The sequence below is a fragment of the Strigops habroptila genome, chromosome 12, assembly GCF_004027225.2.
Source record: "Strigops habroptila isolate Jane chromosome 12, bStrHab1.2.pri, whole genome shotgun sequence".
Lineage (NCBI taxonomy): Eukaryota > Metazoa > Chordata > Aves > Psittaciformes > Psittacidae > Strigops > Strigops habroptila.
Window position 1 is genome coordinate 19,847,132 of NC_044288.2, and position 25,884 is coordinate 19,873,015.

Below are 25,884 nucleotides of genomic sequence, written 5' to 3' on the forward strand. Positions count from 1 at the left end.
TAAATGTTCTACAGATATCCCTGTATTACTTAGTCCTGGTTCATGAGATAGATTTCATAATCAAGAGACAGGTTAACATGTCTTTACAACCAATGGATTTATCCTCAGCAGGGAGATCAGCTCCTGACCCGAGCTTGTTCTGTTCAATGACTTATAATTTTCTGTAGTTCTTAAGAATATTGCAAAGGTTTTGACCATAGCTCAGGATCTGAGGTTCCTGACAAAATGCATCCTGGGCATTTGAAGTACAGTTTAAGCCTTCCCATGCTAATCAAGCTGCAAACTGAACATGGTTAACCTTGATTCTAAATATAAATCTGAACTGTATGAGTAAACACATGTCCTGTATAGGGGTGACTCACAACTTTTGAAGCCCTTAACAAAGCACAGTTGAATCATCTAATTAGTAAAACAGTAAACAGAAATCTCAAAACTTCCATATGGCTTTGGTGGGGCTAATCTTTTCCTGTGTGTTCATACACACTTTTTTCATTGCTCTTCATAAAGAGGTACATATCAAAGAAAAAATAAATCATTTGTTGATGTGTACAGTGGTTTTATCTGCATTTGAAGAGATCTGGGATTAGATGCTCTGCAAAAGTGTAATCAGTATGAAGAAAATACAATCTCTTGTGAGTTTACAATCTGAATTTTCTATTATTACTTATGGCTTACATGCCAGTTAAAATATCTTCAACGTTATACAGAAATGAAAGACATCACTCATTTTTCCACTTCCTTGGAAATCTTCCATCTTACTGCCAAAGTCTTTGGTTTCCATTTTGTGTTCTCAGAGTGACTGACCATATGTCTCCAAAAGCTAGAATTCATAATATACCACTGATTCAAAGAGCATATTCTGTGTTTGTGCAAGGTAAATCAGTTAGTTATGTTATATAGAGGCTCACTCAGAGCTGGGACTCTTGAGTTTGCACCATTAAAGGATGATGAATTATGCCCGAGGATCTTCTAGTGTCTCCTCTCTCCTAATGACACCAGTGCCTCCATGGAAAGGAGATGAAGAGACAGGGAGTCAGGATGAAAGATCTTTAAAAGAAGTCATTTGAGCTTCGCTTTTCCATATGTAAAACGCTAATAGGTTTCATGATTTTATTAGTTTCTCAGTCTTAAGAAAAGGTGATTCAGTAGCTGGAACTTAAAAAGAATCCATTCAGCAATGTTTTACTGGACCTTGTGAAATCACAATGTCCTTTTTCTGCCAGCTGTTTTATACAAGACCACAGCCTCTTGGATTGCTGTGAAAGTGATGGGCTGAAGGAGAGAATACTTTTCTTCCAAGCCAAGCAATTTCTGGACAGCCATATGTTTTTTCCAGTAACGGAAGGTTAAATTCTCACTATGAACTTCTTTAAGATCAGAGCCAATTAACTGTCAAGAGATTACTTAAATTTCTCTAAAGCTTATAAATAATGTTAAGGTCACACATTAATTTCACTGGACAGCCAAGGAGGAAATTTCACCTATCCAATGCTTTTGTCAGTAGTCACTGTAATTTGTACGCATCTCAGTCACAGATATAAAGAACAAACCCAATATTATTAGGCAATTAAGCCACATTATAGTATTTTACTTTCTGTGGTTATGGATAGTACATTGGAAACTTCATTCTTTAACTTTTTTAATGATTCCTGGAGATTACTTTGCTACTATCTAAGTTTTGCATTAACTTACTAACAGAATACAGGTGTCATTCAGTGCATTACTAGGATGGCAATAGAATCAGATCTGATATTATATCTTGATTATTGCTGTCTCACAAAAGGAGAAATTTTATTATATATATATCAAAAATTATATTAAACTGCTTACATTATATATATTTAGAATTTGTAGACTTTTTGAATGAAAGTGAAAAACCTGTATGTGCACTGTAGAACACTAATTCTCATTAGAACTTTTTCACCAGATACAGAAATGTATATTGTTACTGGCTGCTTAACCTTGATTCCTTATTTCGCGTCTCTTCTGTCAGAAGTTTCTTGTTAGATGGAACAAATCATATTCAAGCAGTCCAAAGCCTTTTGAAATCAGAAGATTGTATTATACTAAATTTAGTTATTTTAAAATATTTAAATAGCATTGTACCAATAGCTACATATATGCATTTCTTATGAAAATTTTTGCTTGCTGCATGACTTTTGCTTACTATATCTGTACTTCTCTGTTAGCTCTTTTTCTTTAGGATTACTTCTAATATTCTAAATTTTTTTTTTTTTCTTTTTTTCTTTTGGTTTTTTTTTTTTTTTTTTTTTTTTTTTTTTTAAAGTTATTTGATAAATGTATCACTCCTTCCATTTTTGAAATTTCTACCTAAAACTCCACGCTGGCTCGTAGAACACTATAGGAAATGTATTCGGACTTACACCACTGTAAATTCTGAAAGCTGATGGGGTTAGCTGTTTGAACTTATGCCTCCAGGTGGTGTTGCTCCCTGTAGCTAAATCAGCAGAGTGTTTTTGATATATGCCATTCTTGGTGAATATTTCGTTATATGTGGCCTAGAAAATACCAGTATGCTCCAAAGTGTGTGTAGCGGGGAAGAAGAGAGGAAGAGGCAGGTTAAACTCATGTGTTTCTCAAAGTGACTTTTAACAATAGACCAGCACCATTTTAGGTGTCTTAGACTCACTATCTGTGACGACTAAAATCATTATATCCTTCTGAAGTGGACAAGCGCATTGTGCCATGGAGCAAATGTACATCTTTGAAATCACAGAGAAGTCTAGCTTTATGGCATAGTATATACATATAATCTGTGTTGTGTACATGTTCTAGGTTTCTGAATTATCATTTACACTAATCTATCATTGAGGCCTATTAAAAAAATTGGGAAGCTTGAGAAATCTACTGTTGTTAATGCCTGTATCAATTTAAAAACAAATCTAGAACATCTACAACCTATAATGTTTATACATAAGTGAAAAATTGTAGTAGATAAGTTTAGCTGCTATTTGTTTGGAAAGTTTTAACTCCTTTTTTTTGTTGCAGTTAAGGGTAGCGCAGCCATTTCTCACTCATGTCAATAAAATATCTGTACATTTTTATACACCATGATGCATTATCTCTCTCTTTTTCTTCTATGTTCCTGTGTCTCAAGAAAAATTACAAAATTCATAAGCCCAGGGTTAATTATTAGAGACCTTCATTCAGCTTGCCCAGAAACTCTGAGTACCTAATGAGACTTTTGAGTACCGTGTAAAATATATAGCACTGTTTATGTTACCAGACAAGAAGATTTATTAGTCAAAGAGCGAAAAGATTTACACAACAGTGGAGCTATGGCTGCCGTACTGTGGTATCACAAGCCATGTCTCAAAAAGTTCTATGGAAACACTGCAATAAAAAGATTGTTGCTGACAATATTGACTGTGAAATTACATCGAGAAGCAATAAATTACCAGGACTGTACTGTAGACCAATTTTAGAATGGCTAATCAAAGCCAATAGTTTTTCTATTTATTGTGAGAATTTGTAGTGGTTAGATCTAATGAAGACTGTTGATAGACACTCACCGTCCTAATTTCCTGCTTCATCAGAGCGTGTAACTGAAGTGAAGACTGACATCTTCGTCACCAGTTTTGGGCCTGTTTCAGACCATGATATGGTAAGTGATAGCCTATATTTCTACAGCATTCATTTTGTCTTGTCTTTTTAATTTGGAGGATGAAAAATCTATGCAGTAACTTATTTACTCCTTTTAAGGCTGGGCCTTTATTAAACCCTGGATTCCAAAATGCTGTCAACTTTTATGTGCAACCATTCCTGCTAGTTGTGGCTGCATTTAAGTGCCCTGAAATTAGCAGCCTCACTGACTTTCATAAGTGTTTTAACAGACCTTCTATTTGCTACATATTATGAAATGCATTAGGGTTTGCACACACATTCTTCTGAGAATGATTGCTCAGGTCTTTGCTGGCACATCACTGATCCAATTTGCTGAGAAAGATCATCATCTTAAAATGCAATTAACAGTTATGCCTACAGTGTGACATCCGTACAGTCTAACCTGTAGTTTTATATTAAAAGCTACTGATCAATGGGAAGTGACTTTCCTAGATCTCGGCTGCTGAAAGAGAGGAGAAGATTAATGAGAGAATTAGTGCCACTTCTTTATGGAATAAATATTAAAATCAAATTGCTAGATAACTGCAGGGAATGGAGGGTTTAGAACTTCAGTTTAGAACACTGAATGAAGATGTGAGCTCTGGTCTTAAGACATATTAAAAATTGTGTAAGAATATGCATAAGGTACTTCATATTTTGCATATAAATGAGGTCTTCACAAGTAGGTTGTTATTGACAGGGAAAGTCTGGTCTACATTCACTAGCATCTGCTGGATTCTGTGTTAGGATAAATGCTGAAAACATCCTCATTAATTTAAATGAAGAAAACAGTTCAACCTTGTAGCTGGCTGCATTTAGCTATATACATTCACCAAAAGAAAAATGGGGGAGGGAGGGAGGACCCTCCAAAAAAACACATTATCATAGGAAAGGAAACAAGTTCCTTTTCTTACCACAAAATTGTCAGTTGTTTAATTTAAACTAAAACTTCAGTTTAAACTGTAGACAGGTCTTAAATATCAGGTTACTACAAGTATCTGACTATTCAAAACAATGTTAAGGGATGGAATAACAGAGAATAACTTTGACAAGATAGTTTATTTTCCTAAATGAACTTTATGCAAAGACACCATTTTCCTGATTGCTTGGAAAATAGCATTTATAAAACTACAATTACATTTATAATTGCAACTGATGCCGTGATATTTAAATGAGAAAGAATAGCTTGGGCAGCATAGACTTTCTGACCAGTCATTTTGCTAAGGCTACTTACAATAGAAGAGTAATCTAGGAAAATAATTAGATTGGTGATTTGTCTGTTTAAAAACTATATATACCATGAAGAATAATAAATAAATAAATAAAATAATAAATAAAATCATTCAATAATTTTTATTCTATTGTGAAATTACAATGTCTACTTATTACTCTAAATTTTACATTAAAAGAGAGCACATTCCTTGGATTAAAGACTGATAGAAACCACTGATATACACTATTTGTATTTGGCAAAACACCTCCTCTTGCTTTCCCATTTCTGTCTCAAAATAGGTAACCCATCACCACTGGGCAAACTGGAAATTTCAAACACAGTCATGTGACTCATTTTTATTTTTATTTTTAATTTAATAGTCTTTGAATTAAAACTGTAGCAGCTGCAGTTTTGTAGAGACCTGCCTTCTCAGAATGGATCTCCTGTTAATTTCCTGAAAATTAATGTAATTTCAAGTATTGGGCTGGATAGAGATGTTTATGAGAGATCAATGGCAAGAACAGTGATAGGTATATGTGGGTAAATGTGTGCTCTGTATTAATATTTATTAGAGTTGTTTTCTGTAAGTCAGCTGGTTAAGCTATCATTTGCTCTGTTGAGTCAGATTTACTAGAAAACTCCAAAAATGAATGGCAATCTAACAAACAAATGGCCATGGATGCTGTCCTACATGTAGACATAAGTTTAGAGTAACCGATAGGCCTTCTGAAGTACTTGGGACTATATAATGTTTGGACTTCAGCATCTACTACTACCTTGTATTTTCAGGTGATTTAATTATTAAGTAGAAGGTAAAGCTAATTTGACGTTCCTAGGACAAACTAATATTTGTATGGGATTTGAGTTTTAAGTTTTATACAATACTGAAGCCAAATATAATCTACTTTCAGAAATATGAATAGGTATATTTGAAAGAAAAAAAAAAACCCAACCCCAAAACATTGACTTCAACTATAATTCAGTGTAGCTGAATTACTGTACCATAAGCCATCATTACCTACAAAAACATTTGTCAAAAATAATTAAAAACCCATACCACGTGACTTCTGATTCTCAGTTAAACAGGCGAAAGAATTCATCATTCTCTTAATATAGCGTGCGACCAAGAAACACACAGGCAGGTGTTCATGTGTTTTGGAAACTAAGGAATTACAGAAAAGTATTTAGTGTAAAACTCCTACTCACCTTTCCTAAAAAGTAATGTGTGCGCTGCCTACTCATGCTAACTCTTTTGCGTAAGGAAATAAGTGTGAAATCAGAGGCAGAGAGAGAAAGATAAAATGAAGAACTTGCCAGAATATAAAGTTTGTATTATTTAATTCCAGTGTACATGTAGTGCAAATTCCTCTGTGCATACTACAGGTTGGTTGTCGACACTGTCACTTGAGGGCTACCCCAAATTTGCTCCAGTGAGCAGATTTACAGTAAACGTAGCCTGGGCTGTGGGATTTGGTAATAGGGAGGCCTCACACACAGCTGTACTGGCACACTGGGGGAATGATGCGCTGCTGTCTGAGCCTGGGACTGATGGTTGGGAACTGGCAGTGAGCTTTTCCAGCTGACGCCATGTGTTATGAAACTACAGCCACAGTGAGACATCAGCATACCTAGAGACCATCTGTTTGCAGAATCCAATGAGGCAGCTATATAGATAGTAGGTTGATATATCAGGGAGTACATGGTGTTCCTACCCACTCTCGATACACTTTTTTAAGAGCAGCATAGACATAACCTGTTAATCTATAAAGAGAATGTCTTGGCTTGTTCTTAAACTTGTGAATAAAGTTAAAGGAGAAAAAAGCACTTTTAAAAATATCTTTTCCTGGAAGAATTTTGCAGGTTTTCAGGCATGCTCTCTCAGATGGTGGATTGGAGTAATCAACAGCTAACCGGCTATTCTCACATGACTCATTTTTGTGAAATTTTTGATGTATATTATGTAGGATAAGAAGCATTTTAAAATTAACTTTTTTTCATAAAGACATTCCCCCCCCCACCAGTAAACCTTCTTTCCCACTGTTTCTGTACTGTAAGCTCCTCAGGAATTTAATTTTATCTTACTACATTCCTGTACAGTTTCTAGGAAGAGATATTAGACGAGTAAATCAGACAATATTTAAGTCAAAGTGTTGTAAATATTTAATATCATACAACTTACTGCCAAAGCACAGACAGGAATCTTTTTTCTTTACCTGCACACTAAGGAATGAAGAGTCTCTACTGTGGAGAATTTATTCCAAATTTCATCTCACTCATATATTTGTACATAGACCACTACTATAGTACATGGTTTGGAAAAAATCCTTCTGTTCCCTTGTTCTGTATGGCACCCTCCTGTAGAAGAAAGCCCTAATTAGAGTATCCAATGACTTGATCTTAAAGACCAGCTGTCTGTCAGGATTCATTTGAGGAGAATTATTGTACATGTTAAAGTGGGTAGTGAAAGCTAAGGAGTTGAGAAATCTCAGCCAAAGTGAATTCATCCTATATAGTGCAACAGCCTAGGACAGAGAAAGATTCAGTCTGAGCCAGACATGACCTGTCAGCTACTTTTTAATTGAGTTCTATCTTATGCTGTCATATCTCTCAGACTCCATGTTCTTTCCCAGCATAAGAAACTTGTGTTCATATAAAGTGAAGAACCAGACTCCCTTCTCTCAACCTGTACCACCTCCCACTCACCTCCTTCTTTGCAGTTGAAAGAGATAAAAAGGGAATGGTTTACATGCACACTGAAATGATGTCACCTTCTGGGCATGTCTTTTACCTTCCCCATGTGTGTAGGAGGAAATTTTCTTTGGAGATAGTAAAACATGGAGGAAATAGAATATTTTAATGCCGTCTACTGCCTCTTAAACCTCCTTCTCTGCTACTCTGCTGCACACCTGGGACAAGATTTTGCATACTGTTCAACCTAAAGCCTTGATCCAGCAAAATTCTTGAAGCAAGTAGTTGGCTGCAGGTGCACAACTGCTGTCACTGGAGTAGAACACATCTGGGCTCACTGAGCACATGATGAAAAAATGGAAATACAATTAACTATGCACCTAAATGATTCACAGGGACAGGATGTAAATAAAAAAACAAAAACAAAGGAACAACAACAAAAAAAAATCCTCAACTGCAAAACTCAAAGAAACCCAAATTAAGAATACGCCATGGAACTATAACATTTCCAAGGCCACAAGAAATTTATTTAGATATTTCATGCCCTAAAACCAGGAAAAACACACCACCAGTAAGAACCACCATTCTTACTTGATGATAGTTGCACAAGAAATAAACAACTCACAATTGCTTACATTGTGTGGAGTGTTACTGTTTGTTAAAAGAAATATTACAAGTCTAAGAGAGTCTGCTACAGAGAGATTTTGCATACCAGTTCCAGAATGTTTCTATTTACTAACATATTCCTTGGGGCAGCTCTTTTCCTTATAGCTGTGTGTGCCCTCATACACAGGAATTTCCTTCATTTCAAGATTTGCCATCTCTGTTGGCAGGAGATCTCAGCAAAGGTTCAGTTTTTCAGCCAAAAGATTATTATTCAGGGCAATTTTGAACAGTGGCTATCTTTGGATAGCCACTTTTTATGTTTATCACAATAGCATAACCATGAATGATGGAAGGGTCAGGATAATCCCATACTGAACTTTCCTGACTGAATGGAATTTTTCCCTGGGAAAATACTACGCTACACTGCATCCACAGGAGTTTTCCACATTTTCACCCCACGTACATGTGTATTTATCGTATAATACTCCAAAATACTTTTCCTAATTTCACCTTCTCCCTCTTTGTTCCTGTTGCTTTGTTCTTTCATAATTCTTTCATTTCGCGGTGAGTGCTGGTTATTTTGATTTGCCCCATGTACACTGAGTAAGCCACTGCATCTCTTTCCCATTGGCCTAGTCCTTGCATAACCAACTATAATTCTTGGTCCTAAGCTGTCCCCAGCTTGTGCTAGCTGTAGTCCAGTGATTTGGACCAATGAGCCATTCAACATCTCATAAATGGACCACATAATTCTAAGTGAACTGTGAACTTTTTGCAGGTTGACTACATATTTATGCTAATGAAACAGAACAAAAGCCTCTAGGAAGACCCTGTCTCACCAGGCTTGTTTTATTCTGAGAGACATATTCTTCCTGGGCTATGCGTACTGGCTGCATATCCACAGCCTCAAATTACAGTTTTATAGAAGGTGAAGGAAAAGTGAGAAAAGAGTGAATTATTTTGTTTCCACTATATTCTATCTCACATTCTTGTCTAACTTGATATACTGTTCTCCCTAACCTTTATTCTGTTGAACACAGTAATGATATTGTAACTGTTTAATAACCGGCTTCAGGTACATCGCAATATAGAAAAGAAATGTTCTGATAATTACTAATTTCCTTAATAGTCATCTTGCTTCTAGGAAACAGTAAGAATATACTTTTCAAGTTCTCATATTGCAACATATGGTGTCATAAGTGTTTCCCTTTTTTCTGAATTGATGTAGGAATACACTATAGATGTATTTTTCCGCCAAAGCTGGAAAGATGAGAGATTAAAATTCAAAGGACCTATGACTGTTCTCCGGCTAAATAATTTAATGGCCAGCAAAATCTGGACACCTGATACGTTTTTCCACAATGGAAAGAAGTCAGTGGCTCATAACATGACAATGCCAAATAAACTATTACGAATTACAGAGGATGGGACATTGCTATACACGATGAGGTGAGCCCTAAAATATTATATCCTTCATTTAGTTTGACAATTTAACTTGTTAAAGCATCATATTTTCCAAACAGGAAACATGTTTCCTTTTTGAGCATAATTTGATTTCTGCTTAGTAATTATTTTCACAATAGGCCATGGAATGATGGACAAACTGAGGCATTTAGACCGGTATGGCTTTTTTCCCTCCTGCTGTGCTACCTTTATACTGCCTGGATGTGTCTTAATGCATGATTTTGAAAAGGTACCTATAGTATTGGGAATCCATCAGTTTGCAAAGGACCTTACTTTCAAGTTGCTTTCAAGGATTCCATTAGCAAAGTATTATAAAGCCTGAAAGTTTAATATAATCTAGACTACTAGATGGTGTACAAGGGATATTAATCTTTAGATCCTATAGAAAGCAGATTCTAAGAACTAGCAGATGCACACAGAATTCACTGCCCATTCTTCATATTTCTTGTGCTTGGGAATATAGAGCATGACAGTCTAAAACCAGACATTTCTTATTCTGTTCATAACAGGAAAAAAACTCACTGGAAGGTTAGGAGAAAAAAAATATATCTGTGCTGGCACCAGTTTTATTGGAAATGTATGATTCTCTTCATGGATAACTGAACTGTAGCTATCCAGTTGTCAGCAGAGGAGTTAAAATAAATTCTTTTGAAATAATAATGATACACAGTCATGGAAGCATTCTGGATTAAAAGACTGAAATTAAACAATAAAAAAAAAAAATGGTATGTTGTCTGTACAGAGCTACACATTCCCCATTTATGTCTCCATGGAATCAAAGAAGGCATAAAGTGATTCTGTTGACTAAGGTCAAGATAAATAGCTTAGTACGTAGGTGAACACTGAGTTTTCTTTTAACAATTTTAAAGATGTTTTTAAAAGCAGTACAAGTATTTGGAGAAAACAAAGTCTCCAGGCTTTTGGGAGCCTGTCAAATATGTTCAAGTTATTCTGCAACATCTTTCAAGACTGCCTAGGCTAGGGTAGAATCTGCTTGGCTGCTAGTTACACAAGTCCAGGTCAATTTTTCTTGTCTTCCTAAATGCTTGACTGATAGGGATTTAATCCACAAGAACACTATCTTGGCAGCACATTGTTCATGTCTCTTTTTTTGACCATAACCATTTCTATTTCTCACCTTTGCAAGTGCCTTGAAGCAATCTTCTGCCTAGTATTCAAGTATTATTGTTCATTCCTTGCTGATGTGTGGTATGTGACTGTTTATAGTTTATTTAATCTCTATTATTGAGAAACATGTTTGCACCCAAGCTGATAGCAATGAGATGATTGCAGTAAATGTCTGAGCATCCAGAGTGCGCCAATGTAATGATGCCAACAAGGAACCAATTTTAGTTGCTAATAGATTTTAATCCTCATGCCAAGTTAGAAGTTTGAGCACGTCTTTGCTGTACAGTGAACATGGTAGAGGGGCAGAGCCAGTTGCACTGCTGTGTCCACACATGCCTGTTGGCACCCCCAGCCAGACAATTCGGGTCCCGTTCTAGTAGATAATTAAATCACATAAGAGATATTATGCTATACTTATTCTATGTGTCTTAATAGAAGTCTATTTGCTATTTCTATGAAAATAGAATAAATGTGTGCTTTTGCTCATTAATCCATTATAGATTGACTGTGAGAGCAGAATGTCCAATGCATTTAGAAGACTTTCCTATGGATGTACATGCTTGCCCCTTGAAATTTGGAAGCTGTAAGTTTATTTTAAATTGAGGTTTCTCCCTTTTCAGGCCAGTTTACAAAAGTATTTTGCAACTGATGAGAAAACCTCAAGGTTTTAATCTTGTGTATTTTTATTCTTGTATATATTTATAGTTACTATAATGAACCTTTTCTATGTCTTTAATATCCTCCAATGTCATGCCTGGACATTCACAAAAGAGAAAAACGGCAGTGCTCTAAACATCTAGAAAAGTAGTTCGGCGCTTAGAAAACACTGTTAATCTTATAGCTGATTTATTTTGTTAAGACCCAAAACCAGTGTTAAAGTAATACAGACACGGGTAACTGATTTGGTTTAATTGAAAACAATTCCCTCATCAGAGTCTTGGCATATTTAGAACAAAATTTTGCCTGAGATTATAAAATGCTCATATTACAATCATGCAACATTTCTGGAAGTGAAAAATCTCACATATCTCCAAACTGAGTCCTACACTTGCAGCATTTGTAACCTAAGATCAGAGAACATACTGGACAAAATATAATGTAATTGAAATAAGTGTAATAACAGACAAAGCTTTCTGTAAGTTGAGAATTTCCACCAGAACTTTAATTTGAACAGCAACCAGCCTGACACTGATGCAGTCAAACTTAGCTAAACATAATATTTTAAAAAATTAAATATAGCCCCCTCCAAGTCTTTAAGTAAAAAAAAAAAAAAAGTGAAAAGCTCTTTTACTCTAGTTGGTTCTACACAAACAAGGAAGACAAAATGTGTGGAAGATGTAATAGTGTACAAATTGTTTCCTCAATGGCTATTTTTTTCTAGTAGAAATGGGTCGTTTCACTGATAATGGGTACTTAGTGGCTTGATCAATTTCAGAAGTCAAAAAACAGAACACCTAATTCATTCTTCACATGGTTCTAGACAGGGTGATAATGTACTTTGGGCTGAATGGCTCTATGTTTACCATGAGAAAGGACTGATGTTACGTCTTTAAAGAGCTACTGGCCTCCTAGATAAGATGTAGAGAACAAAAGCTCATACAAACTTGGAGTATCACTGACAAGAATAGTTTACTCCTGAATGTTAAGCTTCCTTACAGCACTTCCAATAAATCTTTAGAAATCTCCTGTGAAACAGAAGGGGGTGGAGAGGAAGCCTTACTCCAGCTAATCATAGGGCTAACAGCTGCAGTGGGTTCTTGATTAATAAAGCGAGATCCCAGTTAGATCTGGAGTGGTCACAGGATTCAATTTCTTTTGAAATGCCTATGGAAATGTTTATGGGGAGCATGTGCTGGATCTGGGAGGTGGGAAGATGGCTAATCCTGCATAAAAACCTGCTAATGCAAAGTTAAACCATCAACAGTTTTTGAACAAATGTGAACTATTAGATTGTAGCTCTGTAGACTGGATACAACACCTATCACACATGTGCATCAGCGAGCCACAGCCTTAACACCAGACACTCCCTAGTCTGCACAATAGTTCCCATGCTTTTCCTACCTTTAGTTCTTTCTGGCCCATTGTGTCCCAGATTAGTGTACTCTTGGTTCACAAAGTGCATGGCTTTCCAGCTTACTCAAATCTTGCTTCCATTAAATGATTAAGAGATGCAGAAATTACGATTGAAAAGGGCTGGATAATATGGATTTGAATACAACTCCAGAACCACACCATAAGGTAAAAGCAAGATAGCAGAGACTTGCAAGTATATCTGCATGTCTTTTGTACCTAAATCGTTTTCCTTTTTATCCTGCAAAATATTTTTTATTATTATATTATCCATAGTTTTCTTAAATGGAAAATAAATAAATATCATCAATGATATTTCTGATTGAAAGACAATTTCTTACACTCAAGTCCAAGACAATAACTGGCATTCTAAGGTCAGAGTGCAGGCAGGGTCTGTCACATTTTACAGGCTATTTTCATTATTTTTTTATTTTGAGCACTAACTGGCTATCATGTCAGGTGTCCTAAACAAGCCCATGCCAGGCAAGTAACTCCAAATGCTGGGAAGGGCCATGAGACAAAATCAAGGAGTTTTCAGCAAAACTGCATTCTCCTACTAAATTCAGGTGAGGTTCTAATCTGGGATCCTCATGGGGAGGAATTCCTTCTGTAATACGGTTTTACTGCAAGCACTGCATGGGGAATTAACTGTCCAGAACAGGACCTTAAAGCTGGACCTTCCCCCTCCTTCTCATCAGGTTATAGGCTATAACTATCAGATTATAGAATAGTTGTCTGAATATTTAGCTACTGATTTAAATAGAAATATATTCCATCGGACAAATGGCTGGACCCAAGAATGATATGAAAATGGGACTTGCCATTGTACATAGAAAAAGAACAGTTCTTACATTTAATTGCCACTTTTCAGTGGGGATCGTGTTAAATACATTTGGGACATTTCCGTAAACCAACTAAAGCAGTTCAATATAATCATCTTAATGTACTGAAAAATTTACTGAAAAAGACATTTCATTGTCATGAAAGTCATGCTCTGAGTGTAGACTGCAATATTACACTTAGTAACTCCCCAAGGTAATGTTTGCCCAGCTCTGTTTGTTTTGGATTAAATTGGATAAGAGTTTTCCATGTCCTCCACTGTTATTTGTCACATTGGAGCTGGATTCAGAAAAGCCTCATATTGAAGGAGTTGCACGTCTCCTATGGTCTCTGCCCATACTGTAGAGGCTGATAAATGTTTGACCCAGCTCCAAGGCTAAAGTGATTTGCCAAAATAGCAGCTTAAGCTAGAGGTTATTCCAGTGTAAATTCAATGTGACAAATGCTAAAGAGATTCTGGAACAACAAAAAGCCATATGTTGGCAAAACAAAATCAGAAAGGCAGATGCTCTCCTCAACTCTTACCACAAAAATCTGATTGTCAGTTTAAAACTAAGGCCACTCTGGAAAGCAGCAGTGGTAGGAGCAAAAGACTGTGCTGCTACTTATGTAATATCTGAGTTGAAAGCTGAGGATGGAAGCTGAACAGAGCACTGAATCTGGCAGTTACAGGGCAGGGCAAACTCATTTCCAGCACTGTTGAGTGTACTCCCTTCCCTCTCAATCCATTGGCTCTCAGCAGCTTAGGCAATCAGTCCTTTTTTTTTCCAAACTACTCTCATGCTCCAGAACAAGTAAAATGCTTGAAAATTAATATTATTGCCACTCTTTATGTGACTAGACTAGCAAACCAATTCTTGTATTAATGTGACCATTATTTTTAAGTCATAGACTTGCATTTACCACTGATTCCAAAAAGCTATGTATATGTTACAGTGCTTGGGGAATATGAAGTCTGAGGGTAAAAGCACCCCTCCACTTCAATAATGCAGGATCAAATGCCATGCAATTAATTTACCAGCACACGCCATCCACCACCACCTCTTCAATTACTGTTATTTCTTACATCTATAAGATAAAATTACTAACTCACAAATGAAGTCAAGTGAATCAGATTCCTCCCTTTCCTTTTCTGCTTGCCAGTACTGAAAAAAGGGAAAAAATCTTCTCCTCTAGGTAGTAGTCTAGTGTCATTTTAGATACCCTAAGATGTCCCACCTGGTTTCCAGCTGACTTTAGTGGGTGCAAGGTTTATGCAGGTTCTAATCACACATTCTGTCCCATACATGTCTTGGTGTGAAGAATGACACTAGATGCCTCTATGTAGACAACTGACTCCCACCCTAACTGTTCATAGCAAGAGTGTCAGACTCCAGACTAAGCAAAATGACAGAAGAATTTTACAATGGTACCAAGATTAAAAATATTGATATGTAGTTTGATTGCTGAAATAACATAAACAACTTACAAATAACAGCACAAAACAACCTAGACAGCATATGTAGGATGCTGCTGAATCACCTATGTAACATACTAGACTACTCAGGTTTGGAGAATCCACAGTGGTTCTCTGTTGCTTTGTTCCAGTCTCAGATAAATGTGAACTTGAGTGTGAGCATTTCCCAGAAATAACCAAAGAAAAAAAAAAAAAAAAAAAATTAATTGTGATTTAACCTCACTTGAGCCTTGGTGGCCTCAGAAATGTCTTGTATGGCTGTTATATAGCAGGGTCAGTGTGAGAGGGGATAACCAAATAGAGAGATGATGTAAGGAGGAGAAAGATTTTCATGCCATTGAGAACCAACCTTAATCCAGCCCTACAGCAGTTACTTAGCTAATCACCATACAGATAGACCTGTAAAATCAGTTTTATTTCCCCATAGATAAAAAGTTCCAGTAAGCTGGTTGTGGGTTTCTACAGATAATTAAAGAGAATTTAATATTGAAACAACTGCTCAAAACATTGTTCTGATAAAGCCATATGGCAACAGAAAGTGCAAAGCTGAAATGGCAATCTATTTCTTTTAAATTAGATGCTTATACCAGAGCAGAGGTTGTGTATGAATGGACACGGGAACCAGCAAGGTCAGTGGTTGTGGCTGAAGATGGCTCTCGATTGAACCAGTATGATCTCCTTGGACAAACTGTGGACTCTGGAATTGTTCAGTCCAGTACAGGTCTGTGAAAATTTTGTGGGTTTGTTTTTGGTTTTGTTTTTTTTAAGGGTCATATTTAACTGCCAAAACATACTTTAGAGCAGGAGAAAAAATGCAAAGATCAAGGAGCGAGAGAGGTAAATTGCAGTATATGAGCTTCTGATTAGGAAACCATGACTTCAAAAAGAAGATATCCTGGGATTCTCCTTTTTCAACTAGTGGTTATAATATTTGAACAACTAAAAGGCTTCATACAGTGACAGATCTAGCCAGAAAAAATAGTAATTTACATTATAAAGAAGCACTCTTCATATCTTTGTTGTATTATCTCCTTACTATATAAGCTTAAAAAAAATAATTGTATAAAAATATGAATCCTCAAGGATCACATTCCTGAAGGCACCGAAGTTGCTAAAAGCCAGCATATAGTTTCTCAGAGAGGTATTTACAGAGTGAAAAAAATACATCATCAAATAAAAAACCATCTGGAACCTTCAAACAGGATTTAGGTGTCTTAATGCTAGCACCAGCTTTACCTCCAAAACTAGTAATGAGATACAGAAATACAGCCAACATCTATAGTATTATATACTTGTAACCTTAAAGCTGGCTAAAACATGTTGCTTTTCACTTTGTAGTGTTTAAGATGTTTTGTTTGGGGTTTTTTTTTCCTAATAATTTGGAAGTGGCATGAAGACCTAAATACAGTCAGAAACTGAGCATAAGGCACGAATAAGAGCTCAAAGTGTTTACTAGACAGACTGTTCAGTGGACCAAAGGAAGCGCTGCATTAGAAGCAGTTGTATTGCTTTGAATGCACCCAACTTTGTAACTGAACTAGAGAAGTACACTTACACCTGCATAAATCAAACCTTCTAATGTGTCACTCATGAAGTCAATGAACATTTAAGGAAAATTGAGTAATTTTAAGCTGAACCCTAGTTCATATCTGAATTTTTTATTTAGCTTGCCAAAATATGTTCATATGCTCTATTAAGCCAACAGAACTTCTCACAGACAAAAGTTTCTAGTGGACTAATATTCAGGTTACTGCTTGGAAGCTTCTCTTTGGTTGATGTAATCACAAAAGAAGTGGGATAGCAATACTAAAGGCACCAGGGCAGTATCAACACAACTGCTCCTGCAGATTTACTGCTTCCAGTATTGAGCACAGAGGCATGCATCAGACAAGCAAAGGGAAAAGGGGAGATCTCTTGGCCAGGCCACAGCTAGAAATGTTGCCATTGACTTTTGTGAAGCCAATAATTCACCTCAGCTGCCCTTCGCTGGAAAGTCAATGGGATTTGTGAGGAACTGCAAGGATCTCGAGCTCTTTGCTCTTTCTTTTCTGAAGCTACTTGTTCAGAGAGACCTTGGCAGCCTGTGTGCCTGTGCTTCTGCACTCACTGACAATACTCTGCTTGCTGGACGCATTATAATGGCGGCAGGATGATCAGAAGAGACTTGCAAGCTTGGCAACGTACCTAATCCAAATAGGTAGTACCAGATATAGTTCAGGGTAATTGGATAGTAGCATGAGGAGAACCCTATAAATTGTTAAAAAAGGCAGATAATAAATTTTTAAACAGATCTGAAGGCAAACATAAATGTAAAAATTCTTCCTGCATTTCTATGAAGAAATATTTGTTTTGCCCGTATTTCCTAAGTTTGAATTCTGCCTCCTTCTTCTACCTGTGAAACTCTTTACCACGCCTATCGATAAAGTTCAATACAGTACAGTTAAGAGTTGCTCAAATAAAGATGCTGTTGTGTAGATGCAGAACAACACTACGAAGAAATAACTACAATGGTCATCACAAAAAAAAAAAAAAAGTCCATTAAAGAATCTTTTTATTACCAAACTTGCAATCCTCTTTAGTTGCTACCTGATAAAAATCTACAAGAAACATATTTATTGTTTCCAAATTCAATGTCTCAATAAAAAATTCTTCTTGATTTGCTTTGGAAAGGAAAATGCTTTGCCTTCCTCAAAATAGTGTTGGGAATCAGAAGTGGTTAATAATCACTTTTCTCCCCATTCAGGTAGGTGAGCAACTAGTCTCAACAGAATCCTCCAGCACAAATTTGTCTTCTGAGCATGTCTGCTTTAAGATATGATATATGTAATGAAAATTATGAAATTCCTCCCTGCTTTCAGAGTTGTGGATGGTGACTCATCTGACAAAAAGAGAAAAGGAATTGAAAACAATCTTCACTTAAAGAGTCTCAGCACCTTTATTAGGCAAGAAAATGAAGCCTTGTGCTGCTGATTCTGTGGATCATTAGAGGAATCTACATCATCTTGGGCAATTTTAAGATGATATTTGCACTTGCCTGGAATTCCAGACACGTATTTTCCAAGAATTTGGGTGTAACTGGGTTACTCTAAACATTCTCAAAACTATTAAGTGACTTGGTAAATCCATAAAGTCCTTTCCCCCCCGCCTTTAATTTCTTCATCTGCTACCCTTATTTCTGGATCTGACATTTAAATGCTGATTTATTTATTTATTTTTTTATGACAAGAGAATCTTGAAAGACTAAAACATCTCTATAGTATAGCTATTCATCTGTGCTGGCAGGTACTAAATCTAAGTGAAGGTACTACAGGCTTAAAGTTGTATTCATATCCATTTTTCACTTGTTTGTAAAATTCCTGTCAGTCTCCAACTACTGACTCATATTGACTCAGAAAGAGGTTAAAGTGATCTTTTTTGTAAGCATCTTAACAGATGCTTAAAGGGCTCATTCAAGTTCCTGTTTACATAGAATTATTTTGGAACCTTGAAAACATTGCTTTGCACTGAAAATTATCACAATTTATATTCACAATGGTTTATTTTTTTGTGATGTTCTGTAAATCTTCTGAGAGGATGCTGTTAAGACTTTCTCTATTGGGTTACATGGCAAAAGTAATAAATGAGAAATGCTATGTTTTAAATTAATGACAAGGAAAGTGTTACTTTCTACCTGCAGTGATAGGAAAAGTAGTAGTATAGCTAACGCTCAGTCCCCAGCTCAAACTTTATGTCTGATGTGATGAACATCAATTTTAGGTGCTCACCTGATAAACTGGGTTTATTACAAATAGTTTATGGAACACTGAGTAATAGGTTTGATGTAACTTTACTGAATTATCAACTATTTTCTTCCTAAGACATAGGTTACTTTATACAACCTGAGCATTGGGATACACTATAGAATTAAGGACTAGTTAGAAACTGCAGCCACAACACTGGAAGTATTCAAATTTGGAAATCATAGAATCATTCAAAACATTAAGTTAATATAGATGAAGGAGTTGTTTCACAATTTTAAATGCTTCATATTCTGAAATACATATAAACTAATTTAAACTTCAGGGAATAAATAAACTGAAAACCAAATTTATTTGATCAACACAGTTATTTGTAGAATAATTCAGGAATTCCAGGAAAGCTAAAAAGAAATACCTTTGTTCTAACTTCTTTGATAAGAGGATAGGAGATAAGAGAATGTAAGCTACAACTTGTGCTACAACTTATGAAAGCCGATGTGAACTTAATCAGATGATGTGAATACAAGAAATATTTTGTTCAAGAACTACTTGAAATTTTAGCTTGAATGGAACTTTATGGCCTTTGAAAAGAGAGTTATGGAGGAATTCCTGGGAAGTTAGATAGTGGTCAGCAGAAAGCTTTTCTATTAAAGCAAGCCATAAAATGTGGGAAGCTAAAGATTCAGTAAATAACAGTACTTTCATGTCCTTCAGTTATTTAAGCAAATCTCAAAGATCTATTATCTGCTAATAAATGACTGCAGTCCACTGGTACTTTGGAGACTGAAAAACATGGTTTTGCCTCATAACCGAACTGTAGGCATTGTTCTAGACCTGTGCTTTGCCTGATTCACTCCTCATGGCACTACCTTTATCTGACTTCTAGCTCAGACCTGCTGCAATGCTTATCAGATGAGAGTAATCCCTGTCTTTTTAATTGCCTTTATGCTTTGAATCTTGTTCTCATTTTCCAGAGGTTAAAAATACTTTGATAATTTAAGTAGCTAAATAAAGCTTCAGAGTACAGTGGTGTGTTCACTCTGTATTCTTAGCTTGCCATCTACAATCACTGAATTAATGCTGACATACCGTTGTGAGCATTCTATATCTGATTGCATTAAAATAGCTTCCCACATCATTTTTGTAGATAAAATTAAGTTATTGGCTCTTCTAGCCAAGGCTGGCACTCTTCATGAGATCATAATCTCTAGTACAGAAGAAAAGAAGGTTGTTTCACTGAAAGTTAAAGAAAGGTGGGCAAAATTCAAGTAATAATGCCCACTATACTACTTCTGCCAGTCCCATTTTTTAAAAGAAAATTTTCCTTGTATATCCTTTGTTATATCTTTCAATTTATAATTGATTCTCTTTTCCCCCTCTGCTACTGTCTTTTATATTGAACCATATCAGGAGTATTGTCACATCTTATTTATAAGCTTTCCTCAGGGTTATACATTGAGCAAGATTGTTCAAATGAATGTTCTTCTAGACTCTGAATTAAAGAAAAGGGCATTTGACATGCTTGGTGCATAAGCAGTCACTGTCTAGACATAGTTTTTCAATCCAATTTTTTTCCTGTACAAGAGCAACTTTCTCTTTCCAGCTGCCTACATTTTAAAATAGAATAACAGTAATTTCACGTGTCATCTCTCATCTAGACAGAGATTTCCATTCAGTTACATGTCCACTTTTTCCTGTCCTATGGTAATATTTATTGCACAATAAGAAGAAACAATCAAAAAACCAAAAAAAGTCACAATAGGTTTCCCAATCTTTTGAGAATATACTGTTTTTAAAAATCCAGCATTACTTGCCGTACTTGGGCACAAAAGATTTATAAAGTTATATAAATACTTATGATTCCTTTCAATTGCAATTAGAATACCCAGCTTATATGTTTTCATAGCACCCAAAAAGTTGGTGGTAATAGTCTTTCATTGCCCATTTACTCCAGAACAGGGACAAAGTCTTCAGAGTACATAAAGCACAGACAGTGGTAATGCAGACCCAATCACATCAACAAGTACATCTTAAGCCTGGCCCTGAAACACTTCTAAGAACCTGTCTTGATTTAGTCTTTATTTGATGTTTACACGTGTATATAGTGGTGGTTTTCCATCTTCTAATGGAATAAGACCTTTCACAAGAGGCCTAAACAGCTTCTAATGCAGACTTTCATTCACTACTCAGAGAGATTAAAATATGTAAGTTTAATTAGCATTTCTCAGAACTGTCTAGTTTTGTATTATTAGTGGAGCTTCAGAACCTGCTTTATTAAATGTTTTCTTCAAAGCTGACGCAATTTGATGCAAGGACCTTTTTTTTTTTTTTTTTTATAATGGGGTGAATATAATGAAAAAAGTATTTCCTATAAAGCCTTCCAATTTGGATATTTATAAAAGCTTTAATGTTCCTGTTTTTCTTGGTTGTAGGGGAATATGTTGTTATGACTACACATTTTCATTTGAAGAGGAAGATTGGTTACTTTGTCATCCAGACTTATCTGCCATGCATCATGACAGTGATACTCTCACAGGTGTCCTTCTGGCTTAATAGAGAATCTGTTCCAGCAAGAACTGTATTTGGTAAGCAAGACCTATAACCTGCTTGGCAATCATCAGTCAAATAGGCTTAAGAAATTTTATGCTTATGCATAACATGATATCGGAGAACAGCACAAGCCTGGGCATAGTGCAGTACACAGTAGTTAACATGTTTCATTGCAAAGATGTAGCAGAAACAAGGACTAAAGCTTTTAAACTGATTGTGGAGACCTGAAAATACCTTGAGCAATCCATTACAGTTTGACTTTTCCAAAACAAGAAATGTATTAATAAAGCATTTTTGACAATAGCAATGACATTCATAGTGGGGATTGTCAGAAAGGTTTTACTCAATGGGTGATGGTCATTTGACATCCTTAGGCCCTTTGAAAATTCTTAAAATATCTAATCCATCAATCCCTTCTGCAGGCTGCTGCTAAAGGTCTGCTCTTGAAATCAGTGACAGCTTACTGTGCTTACAGCAGTGAATAGATGCACTCGACGAATGCAGGAAGAAGGCAATCTTAAAGTTTATACAGTTGGTCCCTAGTGCATTAACCACCTCTTACAAACACTTAAAATTAGAAACAAACAACTAGCATAGACTTTGGAGAGATTAATCCAAGTCAAGTCCATAATTTAAAAAAAAGTAAAAAATCTTCAATTAAGGAAGACAGAACCTGGGATTTCTGCTGTGACCTAGTCTTTTTTGTGATGTTCAGATGGAACACCAGAACATCTTTGGCAGGAGGAGGTGCAAGAACACACAACTAAGTTGGCTTTTACACTGCTTTTCCTGCCTCAGGGCATTGATGGGACAGGACTCCATGTACCCTCCTGCTTTGCCAAAGAGCACTTGCCCATTTACACTGGCCAGAAAGTCAAAAGGACTGATGTTGAGAAACAGAGACTCTGACACTCCTGTTCAAGAACTATCTTTGTTGACCTTTTCTAGCACTCTTTACAGCTGTGCTTTATTTTCCCAGTGCCTTTGGAAATCAATCACAACTTGCATAGCCTTAACCTCATGAGCCAAGCAGAGGCTTTCTGTTGATATATAGATGTATGTTTACAGAAGAGTGGTTTAGACCACAGTAAAATTAAATTTGATTTGCATAATATTGTTTAGATTAACATCTAAAATTAGTCCTGAGTTTTTATCATCAACTTCACTGAGAATTAACCTGGGATTTTTATGGGCCTCTGTAGTCAAAGCTACTGAAATTGTAACTATTTTACCTCTTTTTGCTTATGCCATTTAAAAAGAAATGTCAGATTATCAGTTTGAAATGCTGTACTGCATTGGTCCTAGATGGAGAACAATTTCTAAGGTTTCCTAAGCTCACAATAAATAATATGTAACACTGCACAGTGTTCAAGATGCTATTTTTCACAGGCTCAAGAACCCACATATTTCTTAAAGTTTTCCTTTTAGAAGACAAATACTTAGTAAATAGTCTTGTGTTTACTCCATGGTTATGTATCAAGATAGCTTGTTCATTTCTTAATGGCAGTGAAACAGTGTTGCAGAAAGTTTTGCTCTAATGTATATACATACAGAAACACAATTTACATCTGTTAGTCTACTTAGTACAACAGATTATATAAATTATAAATCCTGGTTTGCTACTACATAAGTGAAACATAAGATCACTAGTAATGGGTCAAAGGCAGGATTAGGTTATCTCTCAGGGAAGAGAAATTGCTTCCTCCTTCAAGCTCTTGACACCAGCACATAAATACACTGCTCATTATTATTTTGCCTATTTTAGACCACTGCACATTTTCACTAACAGTGCAGCAAAGTTGAGCTCTCAAGACATATCCAATACATGACATAGCAGTTGTCAAGGTAACTCCTACACATGTGATTTGATGTAAATGCCCAGCCTGCACTTGCAGAATGTTTTTCCAGCAGCTGCAAGCAGAGTCAGCTCAAGAGAGTCCTGCTTGCTCTCCATGGCCAGTTAAGGGAAAGGGTTCATCAGCAGTGATAAGCTTTGGTATCAGAAATGTAAACTACATTATTATTGTTCTTACATTAATTCTTTGCTGTTTTCAGGGCACCAGTGAGTAAAGGGTCGGAAATCTGTAAACCCATCAATTCAAATAAATGCAGTATCACATAAAGTTTAGTGCACTTGAGTATATATTTGAAGGAGCATATACCAAATAAGCTGAATGCAAACAACTTTTTTAGTTTTCTATCTAAATATCTCAGAACTGTTCTGAAAAAGAATGAAAAATGTTAAATTGTTACATTGGTAGGACAATTCACAGGGTATGAATATGGAACAGCGACAGTCATTCTCCAAATACCAGGAAGCAGAAAGTAGTACCCAGTCCACATCTCAAAATATAATTTCCAGTTCAACTTTATAAACATTATTCTACTACAACAATGTCAAAGAATAAAGGCATAAAAGATGTTTCGCAAATCCTGCAATTCCCACAGAACTTGAACTCTGATCTCCTCAATTAGCACTGGACTTAAGTGGGGAAGTTCATAAGAATTAGGAGTGAAGACAAGGCTTTCCCATGTGTTATAGCAGTTAAGAAATGAAGCACAAAACATAGCCACTGATCTAAAGACACTAAACCATTTTGCTTTGCAGGAGTGACAACTGTCCTGACAATGACTACCCTGAGCATAAGTGCAAGGAATTCGCTCCCCAAGGTGGCCTATGCCACTGCCATGGATTGGTTTATAGCCGTGTGCTATGCCTTCGTGTTTTCTGCACTCATTGAGTTTGCAACTGTGAATTACTTCACAAAGAGAGGCTATGCATGGGATGGCAAAAGCGTCGTTCCTGAAAAGGTAACACCACTTAATATCTATCCCAACACGTCACCCTGTGGCAGGTATGGTCACTATACGGGGTTTTTTACTCTGTTAGAAATTCTTATTATTTAGAATAGGAGGTAATTATTCCAAAGTTTCCTCAAGTATTTGCACACAGCATTTCTACACATAAACAATAATTACTTAGAGGTTGAGTACCTAAATACTGCTTTTGACATACTGCATGATATTTAATGCTATTAGTAATTTAAAATTTTACTAAGATTTTGACTTGTGTTACTGAGCAGAACAGATAATTGAGTATGTTTTTTAAAGGCTGGCAATTAATAATGTGAGCAAGAGAAAAAGTGGATGCCTCAAGTATAAATATAGCAAAAAAATCTTGTGGCTACTATATTTGACAGTTTCCTAAGTATATTGCTCCCCAACATGACTACCAGGAGGACTGTTCTACGATCACAATCAAATAAATCACTGCAGGACATTTTCTTTCCTTTCTTTTGCCTCCTAATTTTTCCTTATTTTTTAAAAACAGAAATAGTATTTCTACTTCCTAGTCTGTAAGAAAAACTGATTTGTTTTGGGGAAAGCATTGACAGTTGTCTTGGGACTGTGCAATCCTGATCCATACCTTCGTGAATGCAATAGAGAGACACTACACTGACTCCATTTTGTCTGGGATCAGACCTGGTCTGTAAATCACAGATGCAACAAGAGATTGTTGAGGACTTATAGGTGATGAAAGAGAAAATTATTTTTATTGAAAATAATTTGTTTGATTCTTTGTTGTCTCCTATCTTCATCATATCCATTGTGAAAAATGGGCTGTATTAATAGAACAAAATCCTTAAATGTAAAATATTGCCTTGCTAATATAACCTACCTTGTAACATATTACTACAATCAGCCATTTCATTTGTTTCAAAGAAAATTACATTTTCAGAAAAGAATACACAAATATAAATATTCAAACACTGTTTAAAACATTGGAAGACTCATGGCTTTGAATTCCTCTGCAGGTAAGGGTTTTTATATGCCATTTCACATAAGTCAGCAAAGAAAGACATGTATTATCTGCAGATGTAAGGAAAGGCAAGGAAAGGCAAACTAACAGTAAAAGGAATATCGCACGTTAAAGAAATTTAGAGCACTAATTAGCTGTTGTATTATTTTTTCATAAAGTTGAATCTGACACGAAATATTAACACCCTGACTGGTGTCGGGGCTGTCTGCAGATCAGATTCCTCATGACATTTAAATCTATAGAAAGGTTCTCCTCTGAGATGTCAGTGAAGAAGTTCTTTGCCTGCTGGATGTATTGCTGCTCACTAGGGTATCCAGCTAAGAAGGAAACAGGACTGGCTTAATACTCAGCAAGCATATTAACAGCCTTTTTGCTCAGGAGAAGGAGAATGGACAGACAACTAAAACTTCTTTCTGACATTGATCTTTTTCTTTTCTGAGTATTTTTTATTTCGGCCTGTTTGTTCCTCCTGCTCAGCAGAAATATTCTAGGACAATCTGAAGCCTTTTCTTAGCCTCAAGTTAAGCCACATGCTACTGTCATGAAATAAAGAGCATCTACATCAGAGTTGTCATGTGATTCCCTTTTCTTACTAAGTAACAAGAAACTAACACTTCAGCCTTCATTTCCTTCCTGCATGGGCCTTCCAAGCCATGCTTTGAGAAGCCTCTGACCACTTGATATTTTG

The 25,884-nt window shown here is 36.0% G+C and overlaps 1 protein-coding gene across 4 annotated transcripts in view; it reads left to right on the plus strand.

Annotated features, from left to right (window-relative positions):
- GABRA1 (gamma-aminobutyric acid type A receptor subunit alpha1) overlaps positions 1–25,884 on the plus strand; it is a 43,543-nt gene that overhangs the window by 13,538 nt on the left and 4,121 nt on the right. For all 4 annotated transcript variants that reach the window (XM_030504410.1, XM_030504407.1, XM_030504408.1 and 1 more), the window contains exons 4-9: positions 3,558–3,625; positions 9,360–9,580; positions 11,224–11,306; positions 15,667–15,810; positions 21,259–21,411; positions 23,985–24,187. In XM_030504410.1, coding sequence (XP_030360270.1) covers positions 3,558–3,625; positions 9,360–9,580; positions 11,224–11,306; positions 15,667–15,810; positions 21,259–21,411; positions 23,985–24,187 — 872 coding nt within the window. The remainder of the gene's footprint in view (positions 1–3,557; positions 3,626–9,359; positions 9,581–11,223; positions 11,307–15,666; positions 15,811–21,258; positions 21,412–23,984; positions 24,188–25,884) is intronic.